The sequence below is a fragment of the Gobius niger genome (assembly GCF_951799975.1).
Source record: "Gobius niger genome assembly, chromosome: 6".
Classification (NCBI taxonomy): Eukaryota; Metazoa; Chordata; class Actinopteri; order Gobiiformes; family Gobiidae; genus Gobius; species Gobius niger.
The window spans coordinates 10,418,569-10,432,240 of record NC_136857.1 but is presented as its reverse complement, the minus strand read 5'-3'; the positions used below and the strand labels follow the sequence as shown (position 1 = coordinate 10,432,240).

General features: G+C 39.8%; 1 protein-coding gene across 1 annotated transcript in view; it reads right to left on the bottom strand.

Moving 5' to 3' along the window:
* Positions 1 to 13,672, bottom strand: part of cntn3a.2 (contactin 3a, tandem duplicate 2) — a 74,385-nt gene that overhangs the window by 49,109 nt on the left and 11,604 nt on the right. The window contains exon 4 of the mRNA XM_079558592.1: positions 2,869 to 3,044. Coding sequence (XP_079414718.1) covers positions 2,869 to 3,044 — 176 coding nt within the window. The remainder of the gene's footprint in view (positions 1 to 2,868; positions 3,045 to 13,672) is intronic.

The following is a 13,672-nucleotide window of genomic DNA, read 5'->3' as shown; positions in this document are numbered from 1 at the left end:
AATCTGATCAGGCTATTACAAGTGTTTTTTTTTGTCCAATATGCCGCTGATATCCAACAAACTCTTAGAAACTTTGGATGGGGGCAACTTTTTTCAGCTTTTTGGGCTCTATCACATGCGTCACTAACTATAACACGGTTCCTTAGATACTAGATAATCATAAATGCTGATCAAGAGTTAAATAAAACGGGTTAGAGCGGCACAATAGCCTAACCTTTTGGATCCAAAGAGCCAAATCTCCTCAAAAATGGCTGACTGATGGATAATGATCAGTGTGTTTGCTTAAAAGGAACGGGCCACTGTTTTAAAATACTGAGATATGTTCTTACCTTATCTTAGACGAGTTGATGCGTAGCTGTCTGGTCTTCATGCGTGCCCTCAGTCACGTAAACAGAGCACAGACAGCGTTACCATATAGCCTCTCCTCTTCTCATCTATGGATCCATAGGCATAGTAATATTACTACGCCTTGCAATATAGTTCCCTTTTTATCCCCTTAGAAATTTTGTGTGACTCTACTTGGATCGTGTAAAGGCTCATGTAACCATATTTAAATAGGGAAAACGTGGAAGAGCTTGGTCGCTTCGAACTTCACCTCCGCTTGGATCCATAGATGAGAAGAGGCAATATGCTAACGCCATCTGTGCTCTGTTTACATGACTGAGGGCATATGTAAAGACCAGACAGCTACGCATCAACTCGTCTAAGCTAAGGCAAGAACATATCTCAGTATTTAAAAATGGTGGCCTATTCCTTTAAAAAATGAGGATTAAACTAGGACTAAACCAAGACTAAATAGGTCTAAATGAGTACTTTACTAAGCGGCTTAACACAAGATGCGTTTTTTTCATGTTCACAAATCCTAGGTGGCTACAGTCCTGGGCTGAATGGTTTGTGTAACAGGGCCCAGTGCAAGTTCCAGTGTGAGATGAACTCCTGGCTCCAACAATTTGCTGAACCTCTCTTCCTGTTCTTCACCCTCTTTCATACTGTTCTGTCTTAGCTTAATCAAGCCTCGGCCCAGAAGAAGAAAACACGAGATAATTATCTGCGTTAATCTCTTCATTGTCAGAGATCAGAGGTTAAAAGCAAAAACACAATACTGTACCAATAGTTTATCCTCCAGCCGCCAAAAACAAAATCGACTTACTTGGCGCCTCTTTTCTGGACTAACAAATCTTTTTCTTTTCTTTTTTTTTTACGCAGAGTTCAATAAAAACATGCTGCTGGATTTTCCTGAAGCTTGGTGAGTAACACCGTCATCCACTGGATTCAAAAGGCCCCCGTGTTGCTTTAACATTTAATGCAGCTTAACACCAACACTGTGTCGCTCTGATGAATATTGCAAGAGTAACTCACCCACTTGTGCATGTCTACATTGTTCCGCAGTGCTTTTACAGTGAGGGTATGCGACTGCCTGTAGGGCTCCGCTCCACAATATATTACGCAATCATCAACTATTGCAATATCTGCTGATGTAAAAGTTAATATTGTAAGAGACTAAGTAAATAGTCATAATTCAAAGCTCTTTATATTTATAACATTTAAAAGGTCTGTTGTAAGACATGATCTAAGGATTCCCCACCGTTCCTGTCTCACGTACCCCTTGAGTCGTTCATTTATACCCCGAGTACCCCCTTCCTCCAGTATTCTGCAAATATTTTGGCACAGAGATCAGCTCAACTCAGATTTATTTGTGATTATCAATGTATAGCTAAAATACTCTCAAGCTCAAACATTTTACTGAAAAAACATCTTTCTAGTTTCAAATTCTTTTTTTTAAATCGGAGAATATTCCCATTACCCCCAGGAGTCGCTGTACCTCTGGTTGGGAAACACTGGTCCAGAGTTAGGATGCTCCTGCTCAAGCATTTAACTCAGAACCACACTATAAACAGTAAAAGATTACACGCTATGAAATAGGCTGATAAACAAACTAGCAAGCTCCAAGTGACATAGAAGAAGGTAACATTCCATAGCAGTTTGACTCACTCATTTCCCATTGACTTAACATGGTCGGCACGGCAACAGTTTAAAATTGCTAACCTTCTTCTATGTCACTTCCTGTCAGTGTCCAATAAGAAAGTGAAACTATTAACATCACAAAAAATGGCCAAACCTAAAGAGACTAGATGGAAGTTGGTCATTTTATGCTTACTACCGCCATCTCAGGTCGTACGCGTAACTGCAGCCTCTATATTAAGTTCGTGCATGACGGCACTTCCCGAAGTAACAACCTTTTGAGTGACAGCGCAGGATTTTAGAGGCAGTTGTGGTGAATAGGTCTGGGCTCATTCTACACATTAGGATATGGCTGGAACATATAGGGGGAGGAAAATACTTAGTTTTAACAAATTTAAACTCTGTATAGTCCCTTTAAGAAAGCTGGGTACAATCTTTAGCAAAATCTTAAATACAGTATAATCATGTTAACGATGTTTTAGCAAAAGTTTGCTAATGAGTCATGTGCACTTTAAACCTTGTGCTGCTAACTTTGGTCATATCAAAAGGAGATGCTGTCTTGCTCCCAGTAAAACGAGTCATTTCTGAAACAAAACAACAAACCGCATGTAATAAAATAAAGGCTTGTATGCTATTCTATTTACGGAGTGAAATGTTATGCAGTGCTTTATACTGTATGGACATGGACTTCAGTTTGATTGGATTAAACTTACTGCATTACTATTTCTACAGTAATAATGCTGATATTGTAATGTGCTTGGATACATGGTTTTTATCATGGATGCGTTTTTTTTTCATGTTATCGATTTAGGAATACTGGCCCCTGCTCCTCGTCTGAGACACTGGCCCTTTTGAAGCCTGGTTCTCATCGTCATCGTGAAGCCCATATGTGTGAGTGCGACTTACATGCAAACTGCAGGCTGGCTCTGCGGCTTAGGATGGCTCCCACAGTGTTGAAGGCCATACACTGGTACAGCCCCACGTCCTGCGCGCGGTCCAGGCTGCTGATGATGAGGTTACCCCCGGACAGACGCCGCCGCCGGTCCAAGCCCAGATTTATGAGGGTCCCGTTCAGCGACCATCTGTGAGGGCAGAGACACCATCAGTGGCTGGCAGCGCGCTCTGTCTGTCTGTCTGTCTCAACTGTCTGAGCAGATGCTGCGCAGGGAAGGACTCATAAAAGGATGTGATGCAGCATTTACAGGTGGATAAAAGCAAGTTGGTCTGCAACCAGGATTTTAGAATTACAATGACTGTTAAAAAGAACATGGTGGCTTTATGGATTTAATACATTTGTAACTCTGAAAAGACATGAGGTGAAGGCTGTAAAACAGGGGTCCAACTAACTAAAAACTGTCATAACTTTCCACATTATGTCCAGGGTCCAGACATATGCAGTCATTGCTCTTGAAAATGTTAAAACACAACAAACACAGGTTGTCTATTTACAAAGCAGAACTGACTGATGAATCAAAAATGTTGTCGTCTTATTTCAATGTTATTCAAATAGTTTAGATCATTCTAATTCAGCCTTAGAAATTAAGTATATTGAGAGGATAAAAGGCTTTGGGGTCCAGACTAAAGCCTCTGGAGGTCCGGATCTGGACCTAGGTCCACCAGTTGGAGACCCCTGCTGTAGAACGTTTCACACCAAGTACAATTTCATAAACTAAATAAAACAGTTGACCGTCCATGTACCAATGGCCAATCGATCAAATTCACATGACTCTAAACCAAGTCTGAAAGGGTCTAAAATAGTCCTAAAACACACTGAATTATGTCTGAGCTCGGTACAAACCATGTCCAAGCTAGATAATCTGTAATTTAAATGAATAAAATCAGAAATGGGTAAATATAACAAGCTTCGCTCTCTGTCTTCTCTTTTGGTGCCCATCAATTAGCGATAAACACATTTTTATTTGTCTGAGAGCCATAACTGGCAAAAGGATCTGCGAGTTCAATAAACGGCTAAGTGATTAAACAGAAAGCACACACACACACACAGTCCAATGCTCTAAATGGAAGCCAATAGTTCAACACATCTGATATTAGGACTCTTATTCTACTGTAATATTTTGGTTTCGAAGCACGATTACAAAAGAAAATCATAAAAGATATTCAGTGCTACATTGAAATACAGCAAAAGACGGCATTGCGTTGTGTGGAATTAAAAAGAATGCTACTTCACAAGCTAACACAAACGCCTGGTAGTAACAGATTCTTTTTGTATATTTTAGTGTAATTACCACCTGGAGTCTGATGTGCTTTGAGAGATTTCTCTTATGGCAAAACAACAAAAACTCTCAGGAACAAGGGAACCAGATTTTTCTGATTATAATGTGTGGTTATGGCGTAAGAACTAAAAAGACGAGTACCAAGCATGATTACAAGGATCAATACAGTGAAAAATTCACCGACTGTAACAAGTGAATTTCTCCTTTGTGAGATTAATAAAGGTTTATCTTATCTTATCTTATCTTAAAAAATTTAAACGTTACCATTCCCCCCCCCCGTTTCCTCCTGCTCCAAGCTGCAGCACAACTAAACTTCCCATATTAAATTTTACAACTCTCCCTAAGTCCCTGTTCTCATCCATAATGCACTGGTTTGGGCTTGTCTAGCTTTCAGTCACTTGTCCTGTACCTTCAAATCTCAGTCTGATGCGGTCTTACAACAACCACTACTCCTGTTTCTACCTTCAACAAAAACGCTTGATACAAGTCGGGACATTTATTGTTTACTGCAGGAATTTCACGCAGATCCGATATCTTTCTGGCTGGAGTACTTCGCGGCTGCTGAAGGATAAACAAAGCAACAAAAAACAAGCAAGTTGAAATGATAACTCGAGAGATATTATATACGATGCGCCTTGTAGCAAACAAACAAAATCAACGGCGAGTGGTTCGGCGATGCTGTTTCCCACTGCGCCTGTGGATCCGTGGTGTATGAGAAGATTCAGGTCCATGGAGCTCCACAAATTGACTATAACACTATAATGAGGTACGCAGTTGGAGGGCAGTTTTTATTTATCGCCAATGCTTTAAAAGTTTCTAAGTGAAGCTTGAACCAATTAGGTTTGAGGCGGACTACTAGTTTTAGCTTTATCGCCATGCTATATGGACACAAGTGGTGAAATGTTGCAGCTCTGTCTCTAGGTTTTGTGGTACTTTAGCCCCTTACCCTAATCCTGAACACACCACATTTTCTACAGTTTGGCAATAGCCAAATCTAAAACCAAAACGTGACAAAAAGCAACAAAAGAGTGACCAAAATGTGACAAAAAAAACACACACACAGCAACACGGCAACAACACAAGGAAAAAGATCCGTTTAGATCAGTTTTGTAGCTCGTAGCTTTCAAATGAGGCATTACACTGGCCTATAGGCTGTAAGCTCCAGTCGAGCAGGTTTTAGATTTGGGTAAAGCCGACCTGGAGACAATGCACTCAGTTAAAGCGGGGGCTAAGACTTATTTATGTCTTTAAGCTGCTATTATATATTGGATATATTAGCATTTGCGGGGGCATTAGCATTTAAGCATGAAATATAACCTGTTTAATATGACGATCAAATGCATTTTAGAACATCTTTGCAAAAAAAAAAACAGATGGAAACTTTTACATTTTGTTGTTTTCAAAATGTATCATGCTGCCTTAACAAATGCAGGCTTTGCAGTTTGATTCAATTGGAGTGAATTGTGTTTCATTGTGCACCTATGTTCATATCACTACTAGCCACATGACTGTGATTGGATCGGGATGTCCCGAATTCAGTATCGGTATCGGTAGCTAATCCAAGTATTTTGAGAGTATCGGATTGATCCCCAAAAAGACGACTGTGAATCTGCAGCCCTGAATCTGCTGCGGTTTCAGTTCTATATCCGGCCTTCAGGTTTGCTGCTAATACAGCCTGGTCTTGCCATATCTCATACTCATTTTGACCAGAGGGTCTGGATCTTCACAATTGAGCTCCGTTTTAGGTGAAAAGGGGTGAAGTCCTTTCAAAGATTGAAACAATTGGATCTGATTTTCTCTAGCATTTGGTCGTGACACGTAATGCGCCCGAGTGAGTGAGTGAAGCAAGCTATCACAACTCTTAGGGCTTCAGTTTCAATTTCTGGATATTTGGGAGCCGAGCCAGAACGGATTGAAAAACTTATTTTACTTTCGTATACGCCGCCATTGCAAAACTACAACCAGCAAATCCGGCACAAATGCTTGACGTCACCGGCAACACCCGCCTCGGCCGCTCGCTGAATAGTAGGTTGAAATTCAACCGATGTAACGTGGCCACTGAGATCAGACCCAGGCGTACATGTAGGGAAATTATAATTGACTGGAGTTTACGGATGGCTATGGCCAGGCTACTGCTAATATAAAACCGATTCATTTTCATGTGAAATGTCAATTTTAGCCTTTATATTACCTAACAGTTACCATGTATTATAATAATCATTATTATTATAACAAAGGATATAATACATCAAATATATCATATGTAATACAATAAGACTGTTTCAGATCAGTATCGTTGTCTGTGAAAGGCGCTATATAAATAAAGTAGTTCTTCTTCTTAAAACACCGGATTGAGAGCTCCAAAAATGACCCTTGGTTAGGCTTGAACCAGTGACTTTCACATTTCCAGACAAATGCCGAAACCACTGCACTTCCGCTGGGGCAGACTCTAACAGACTTGTGTGATACAACACAAAAAATGAGAAATATTATACAACGACACATTGCCAGTTACAAAGAGAAATGCCAGAACGATTTGGAAGCTGTGTATTTTGCGAGGAACAACATGACCAGACTGTCAAAATAAAGTGATTTTAATTATTTATAGAGAAGGGTCTCCTATTCGTGCGTCCTATTCTTTTCTGTGTCAGATATTTTCTTTCAAAAGTCCTGCTTTCAGTGCCACCATTTCAAAAACTGACCATGAGGACAGATGGAGCCCCTTATGAATAATCTCCTGGTCTCCTCCATGGTTTATCCTTGCAAAGCAATTTCATTCATTTTTCCCCCTCTTTTTAAACTTATTATTGATCTCAGTTATTGGTCTCAGGTGGCTCAAGCCTTTTACTGGCACACGACCCATTCACTCTCTCTCGTTCACTAACAGGAATTTACATACTCCAATTCACCTAATGCATGGACGTTGGTGACAAGAGAAGAGGAGACTTATTCAGCAAGAAGAAAGTCAAATGCACTATCTTATCATTTAAGGAAGAAGCCATTAGGGTACATGTATATGTGGAAAAAAAAACATAAGATTATTTGGAAGCGATAACTAGTATTAATCAAAAGAAAAAAGAAAACCACATTTTTCATAAACTAGATCCATGCTGACGCCAGTCCTAAAATGAGCGTGACAAAAAGCTTGCAGAAGGAGTTTTTCAGCCTAAAGAATAGAGAGCCGCATGAAATGATTGTGTGCTGCGGACAAACCGATTCTGACTAAAAACAGGTACTTTGCTCTTACAATTGCACAAGTGCTTTTGGCAAAACTCATTTCAAGGACAGAAAGCCCAATTATTCACAAAGTCCCGTTCTCCTCAGCAATATTTCTCAGAAGGAAAACCGAAAACAGCAGTAAAGTATTTTCACTATTCGGGCATTTTCTGTCACCCTCGTTTCATATTTATTGCATTTTTCATGTTTCCACCTTGTTCCTCCTTTTGTTTATTGTAATTATTTCATAAAGTTTCCCACCTTCTGCGGGTTACTATGCTTAAATAATTCTCTTTCCATGTTTACATCTGTAGCCTTGTTTATTTCTGAATGCATTTTTGCTTTGCCTCTGCTGTGCCTGTGCCAGATCCCCCCCCCCCATAGGGTTCATTAAAGTTTCATCTTAAAGCATCATGCACAAAGCTATCCAGGGCAATTTGAGGCAAGCGCCCATAAAGGTTTTAGGAGACGATGGTGACATTACCATCAGTCTAAACCATAACAACCTCCTCACTGTCATATTATATTTGCATAAAGTGACATAATTCCACCTTTGACTTCTCATTAGGAGTAGCTATTAGCACTTGGCAGGAGTGAGCAGTGGGTAGAGGCGGCAATAGAGGGCCTTTGTTCTTTGTGTCGCTGCGTTATGTGATCATAGCAGGTGAGCGCAATTACAATTATGCTAGCAACGAGACAATTAGCATTCTTTCACAAAACAGCAACACTTAAAAGCAGAATGCTAATTTATTAAGACAAATCACTCAGTTTAAGTGTTACTTTGCCACCGGCAGTTTCACCCTGCTGTATCACTTGCTTAAACTTGGGAGTAAAATTAACATTTCGCGCTGCTCCATAAAACAGACAATGCAAACCCATCTACCAGGGCATGGCTCGATCTCGCAAAAAGGCAAAAACCTGTGATTTGGATTTATTGTGATGTTCTTCTTCAGGGGTAATTGCTATTTGAACCAGGTGATGTCCAAATATGGCACAGCAGTGAAATACCACCTCTGGACCAATTTTTGCCGGCCCTCACGGCTCCCTTGGTGACACCTTTTACTGCAAATTAAAAAGATATACCATGGTAATACGAATATATCTGTAGTGGCAGAAGAAAACACAGTGAAACCTTTGTCAAGCATTATCCATTGGAAAGGTTTACTGATTTCTGAGAACTAGGAACTATTCAAATTTGACTCCCTCCTTATGATGAGCTGAAACAATAACACGAGTAGCTGGGACTATTTTTGGCAAGTGCAAAGTTATTTAAAATCTTTAAAAAAAAGCAGAGAAAAAAAATATAATATACCTCTTGTAACTTTTGCAGAGAATGTCAAGCAAAGATACAGACAAGTCAGAGAGGAATTAAAAGAAGCTCTGAAGTTTCACTGTTTGACAACGGTGTCTCTAAAGTGATTATGTTTCTACCTGAAAGCAAAATATGACAAAGAGACTTCACTGTTGGGAAGTATAGTTATAAAAATGAAAAAAAAACTTGTAAATTGATGAGAGTACACAATAAATGATCAGGTGAGAAATGAATGAGGTTAATATCATTCACCGTTTTGTTTTAGCGTTAAACAAATGCTGCTGATTACAACATCAGCCAGTCACAAGCCCCGTCACTGAAATACTTTTAACCCAAAAATACCACAGTAAGACTCTTAGCCTCCTACCCCCGCCTTAACCAAGTGCATTTTCTCCAGCATTTAGGCCTGTGTAACCCCTCATTTGAAAGCCAAGACCTACAAAAACGGATTTAAATGGATCTTTCTCCTTTTCTTCCCATCATTTTTCTGTGGCTTTTTTTGTCACGTTTTTGCCGCATTTGTCACTTTTTTGTTGGCCCTTTTGTGGAATTCTTTTGTCACGCTTCCATTGCTTTTTTGTGGCTTTATTGTTGTGGTTTTGTCACATTTTTATGTAAGTCCCAGGACATAACTTTGGGGAGCTTTTTTGTGGCTCTTTTGCAGCCTTCTGTCACATTTTGTCACATTTTCATTCCTTTTTTTGTTGCTCTTTTGTGGCTGTTTTTCATTTTCGTCACGTTTTTGTCTACCTTGCCAGCAAGCTGAATTCTCGCGCCATTTGTGAGTTTACAAACACGTGATAATCCAGCTTTCACCACTCCCGCATTCACCGTTCGGAACAAGGTCAAAACTGGTTCTGGCAAAAAATGCACTATTTAACTCGGCGATCTAAATAAAAACATGAGGTACTTTGCTACAACACATAACACAAACACACATAACTTCTTTTCAAAACTTGACATTGAATGGATTTGCGGTGTTCTTGATCCAATCAGCAGCGAAAGCTGCTCCAAACGTGCGACCTCCACCCAAACGATTCAAGCCGGCGCGGTCCCAGATTAATGTCAGTGCAAATGTTATTGGCACCGTAATATAAATCTGGCTCTTGCCAGGTAGGTTTTTGTTGCTATTTAGATGCTTTTTTTCCAATAAGTTTTTTTTAAATTTGGGTAGTAGAAAATGTGCTCAGTGCAGGTGGAGGTAAGAGGTTAATAAATGCACTTCGGGATGTCACATTTCTTTTTCTTAAGCAAAAAAGATAATTCTGTTTGGGTCTAAAATGTTCAATTTGCAAAATCTGATGCATTCCTTAGATGTAGTAAATGTTGTTGCTTTTTTGTGGAATACAGCAATAACATTGAGACTATGGTGGATCTTGTTGCATGTCTATACAGGAAACCATAGGGGATACACCATGCTGTGCAGTGCCATTTTCAGTAGAGGTTCAGGTGTTTGAAGTATGCTCGTATGCATTACAAAGTTGCTGCTTTACCTCAAGTTGTCTTCTTTTACAACACTGGATAAATAATGCAGCAAGCAAAAAAAGTTACGTACAAAGTAGCTTAAAAATACATGTTTTTTTACCAAACATTTGACTTGTGATTTCTATTACATGAAGTGCACTACAGCTTTTTCCTGTGAGCTAAACCTTGAAGGCCATGGACTGGCTGTGGTACAATTGAGCATTTAGATATTTGTTCTGGCCATGTTTTTCTTGAGTCACCTCTTGTTGACCCGCTGTGAAGTGTCATTGCAGGAAAGTGAATCTTTGAGCACTGGGCGAGTGATTGAATCACAACTTCGAACCCAATTACTCTGGTTGAGCATGCATGTCTTTGGATCATACGGTAAGGTAAAAGCACAGGCAAGAGGTCAGTAGCGTTCAGGCAGGAAAGTAAATGGTGCCCCGAGCGTGTGTCGGTTTGTAACATACTTTTATGATCTGTGGAGTAGAGGATGCTCCTATATATGATTTCTATGATGATGATACAATGGGAAAGCTCATGTCTTTGTGAGCAACAGACCTGGCAGAAGAAGGAAGGGCATGGTATAGATCGGTTGTGTCCAAACTTTTTTCATGGGGGGCCGCATACTGAAGCGTACACAGGGTGAAGGGCCATAGATCGGTAGTTAGTGTCGCAAAACCTTTGACTAGCAGAGGTTTAAATTGAGCCCCACACCTTTATTTCTGCTCAAAACCTTCATGCCAGCTCTGTCTCACAGTAAAAGGTTAGTTGTTAGGTTAGAATTGTGTGGAATTATTACATTTCAAATAAAAAGGACTATCTTCATATTCAGCAAAAAGGCAGAGGGCCACCAAAAATTGGTCTGAGGGCCGCACTTTGGACACCCCTGGTATAGATCATGTGACTAACCCTTTGTAAAATGAACACTGAAAGCTGAATCCTTCATCTATACAACTAGAGATGAACTGATCCGATACTGGTATCGGATATCGGAGCCGATACTGGAAAAAAATATGATATCGGGTATCGGCTACACATACTGTATCTGATCATGAACCGATACTTGTTATGGCTCTCAACATTTTAGAAACACAACTTTGAGAACCTGGAGAATTCAATTGCTGAGATACTTTTTTTTTACCTTAGCAAATGTGTGTATTTATATTTTGTCTCACAAAATCCCGCAGATAGCAACAATATGCAAATGCTAGCGGGACAGAAACTATGATAGGAAACTATGATTGGATCACCTAAAGTAGCCTAATAAAATAAATTCAGCCATTGCTGGAGTGGCCAAGTGTTTGTATTAACCTAAATAGCCTGTCATTACCCAAGGATGTTTAGTGTAGAAAAGTTCAGTGATCTTTGTTTCATTCCATTACAGTTTTTAAAAGCTAGCATATAATTGATAATTTTTAACAACTCATTTGCAAGGAAAAAATAGGTGTCATCTCACATGGAGAAAAGAGGATCATTCACTTTTCCACTCGCAGCAGCCACTTTTAAAGCCACACTGTGTAGAATTTTACCCAGTGAATAAAATGGAAATACAAGCATTTATTTTTTCATCATTGAAAAATACCTCATAAAAACATGTACTTTTGCTGTGAGCTGCTCATCTCTCCTAAGACATGACTGAAACTTTACCAGGAGTGGGTACGTCTCCAGCTCGTCTCCATGGAGATATGACTAAAGTTAGTAAAATGTGAATCTTGTGAAGGTTAGGTTTTTAGGCAGATTACCCACTGCTGTAATAACATTTTCTGTGCTGAGCAGGGCTTCGGGAGCATGTTTAGTACTGTGGGCAACAGCATAGTCTAAAATGTTATGCAGTGTGCCTTTAACAAAGTTTCTTGGCATCAGTTAATATCGGATATCGGCAGATACTCAAATCCCCAGTAAGCAAAAAAAGCCGGATCAGTGCATCTTGATTTGCAACAGCAAAAAGTCCATAATTACTGAAGCTAGACGTCTTAATATTCTTATGACTGAGCGAGGGAAAAGTAAAACCAAAAACATTTTTTCCGAGTATAGATTCAATCTTGAGTTTACATTTTATTCTGACAAACAAGGTGGCATGATTTGATCATAACTAACACCCAACCGACTAAAAAAAAACACATACAGATTAATCAAGGATAAGATTTGTTAACTCTGTAGTTTAGACATCAGCAAACATGGTCTGAAATGCATGTGAGTCTCACATTTTAAGCATTCTCTCCAATCTTAATATCTTCCTAAGTTAGAAGTATGCCCTAGGAATTGGATCACACATTGCAAATCTAATTAGAATTTCCCTATTACAAATAATATAATAAACATGGCTGTTACTGATATGGTTTGTGAGGGAAACATTTAAAAAATAAACCTCAGCTTGAACAATAAATGAAGGCTTTCCTGCAGCACCATTCAACACATATTATTCCTAAATGTCCAAACTCTACTCCAAGCAATGAGCTGTTACTATCACAGGATTACATGTACAGCTGTCGATTAAGAAGCATCATGCCGATAATTGAGACAAAGCCACAGGAGAGATTACCGTGTGCTGCAAGAATACAATATCATTCGTTTTTCCAACACTCTTGTTTTCTTACAGTGAACTGAAAACAAAAAAAGCGACAATTCAAGCAAGTCAAGTAAAGTTTGGGTCATCGTCAGTTGGAAATCCTTCCCTTTTACGAGTTTGCCAGTGGAGAGGACATTTCTATATGTGTTTTTTTTTATCATGCGGCTACACTGAGGGTACTATGAGAAGCTCATCTCTTTGTGACTGACAGCACAGGCAGTTGAGAGCAGGAAGAGGATGGGGGCAGCGATGGGCCGATTTACACTTCAAGAGGAGAGCCGCGGAGGTGCTGGGGGCGTCCGCAGCCCTTCCACTGCGGCGCGGGGAGACACAGCACGGTTAACATGCTCATCTCACCTTTAATCACTACATGGTAATGCCTCAGACTTAGACGGGGAACACGGAGAGCCTTGGAATAATGAGAAAGCGCACTCCACATCACTACCATTCAGCTCACACAGGCACGAGTAATTCCACCGCTGAGCACCAAAGACATTCGTAATCAATGGCTGTTGGTTGCAACTGGTGTCCCCATTGGTCTGTGGGTGACTTTACGAGTGCACGGGATCATTAAGATGCTGCACGTGTGTCGCTGAGGTAGTATCAAGCGCGACCGGCAGCAGATTGGCATCCTCTTGGTCAATATGAATTAGTCTAGTCACATCGATGCCACTGCTTAAACTACAACGTATGGTGTGTTTATTTAGAAAAAAAAAAAGAGGTAGACAGAATAAAGAAAGAGAGTTAGTTAGAATAAAGATATTGCAAAGCTATAATTACACGACGGCAGTGGATTGACAGGTCTGAACAATTTTTCAGTGAGATATTATCCATGATTTCTGGCACCAAAACACACCTACATTTTCAAACAAAAGACAATCACAGATTTGTACTTTGGCTCTGTAATTAGTG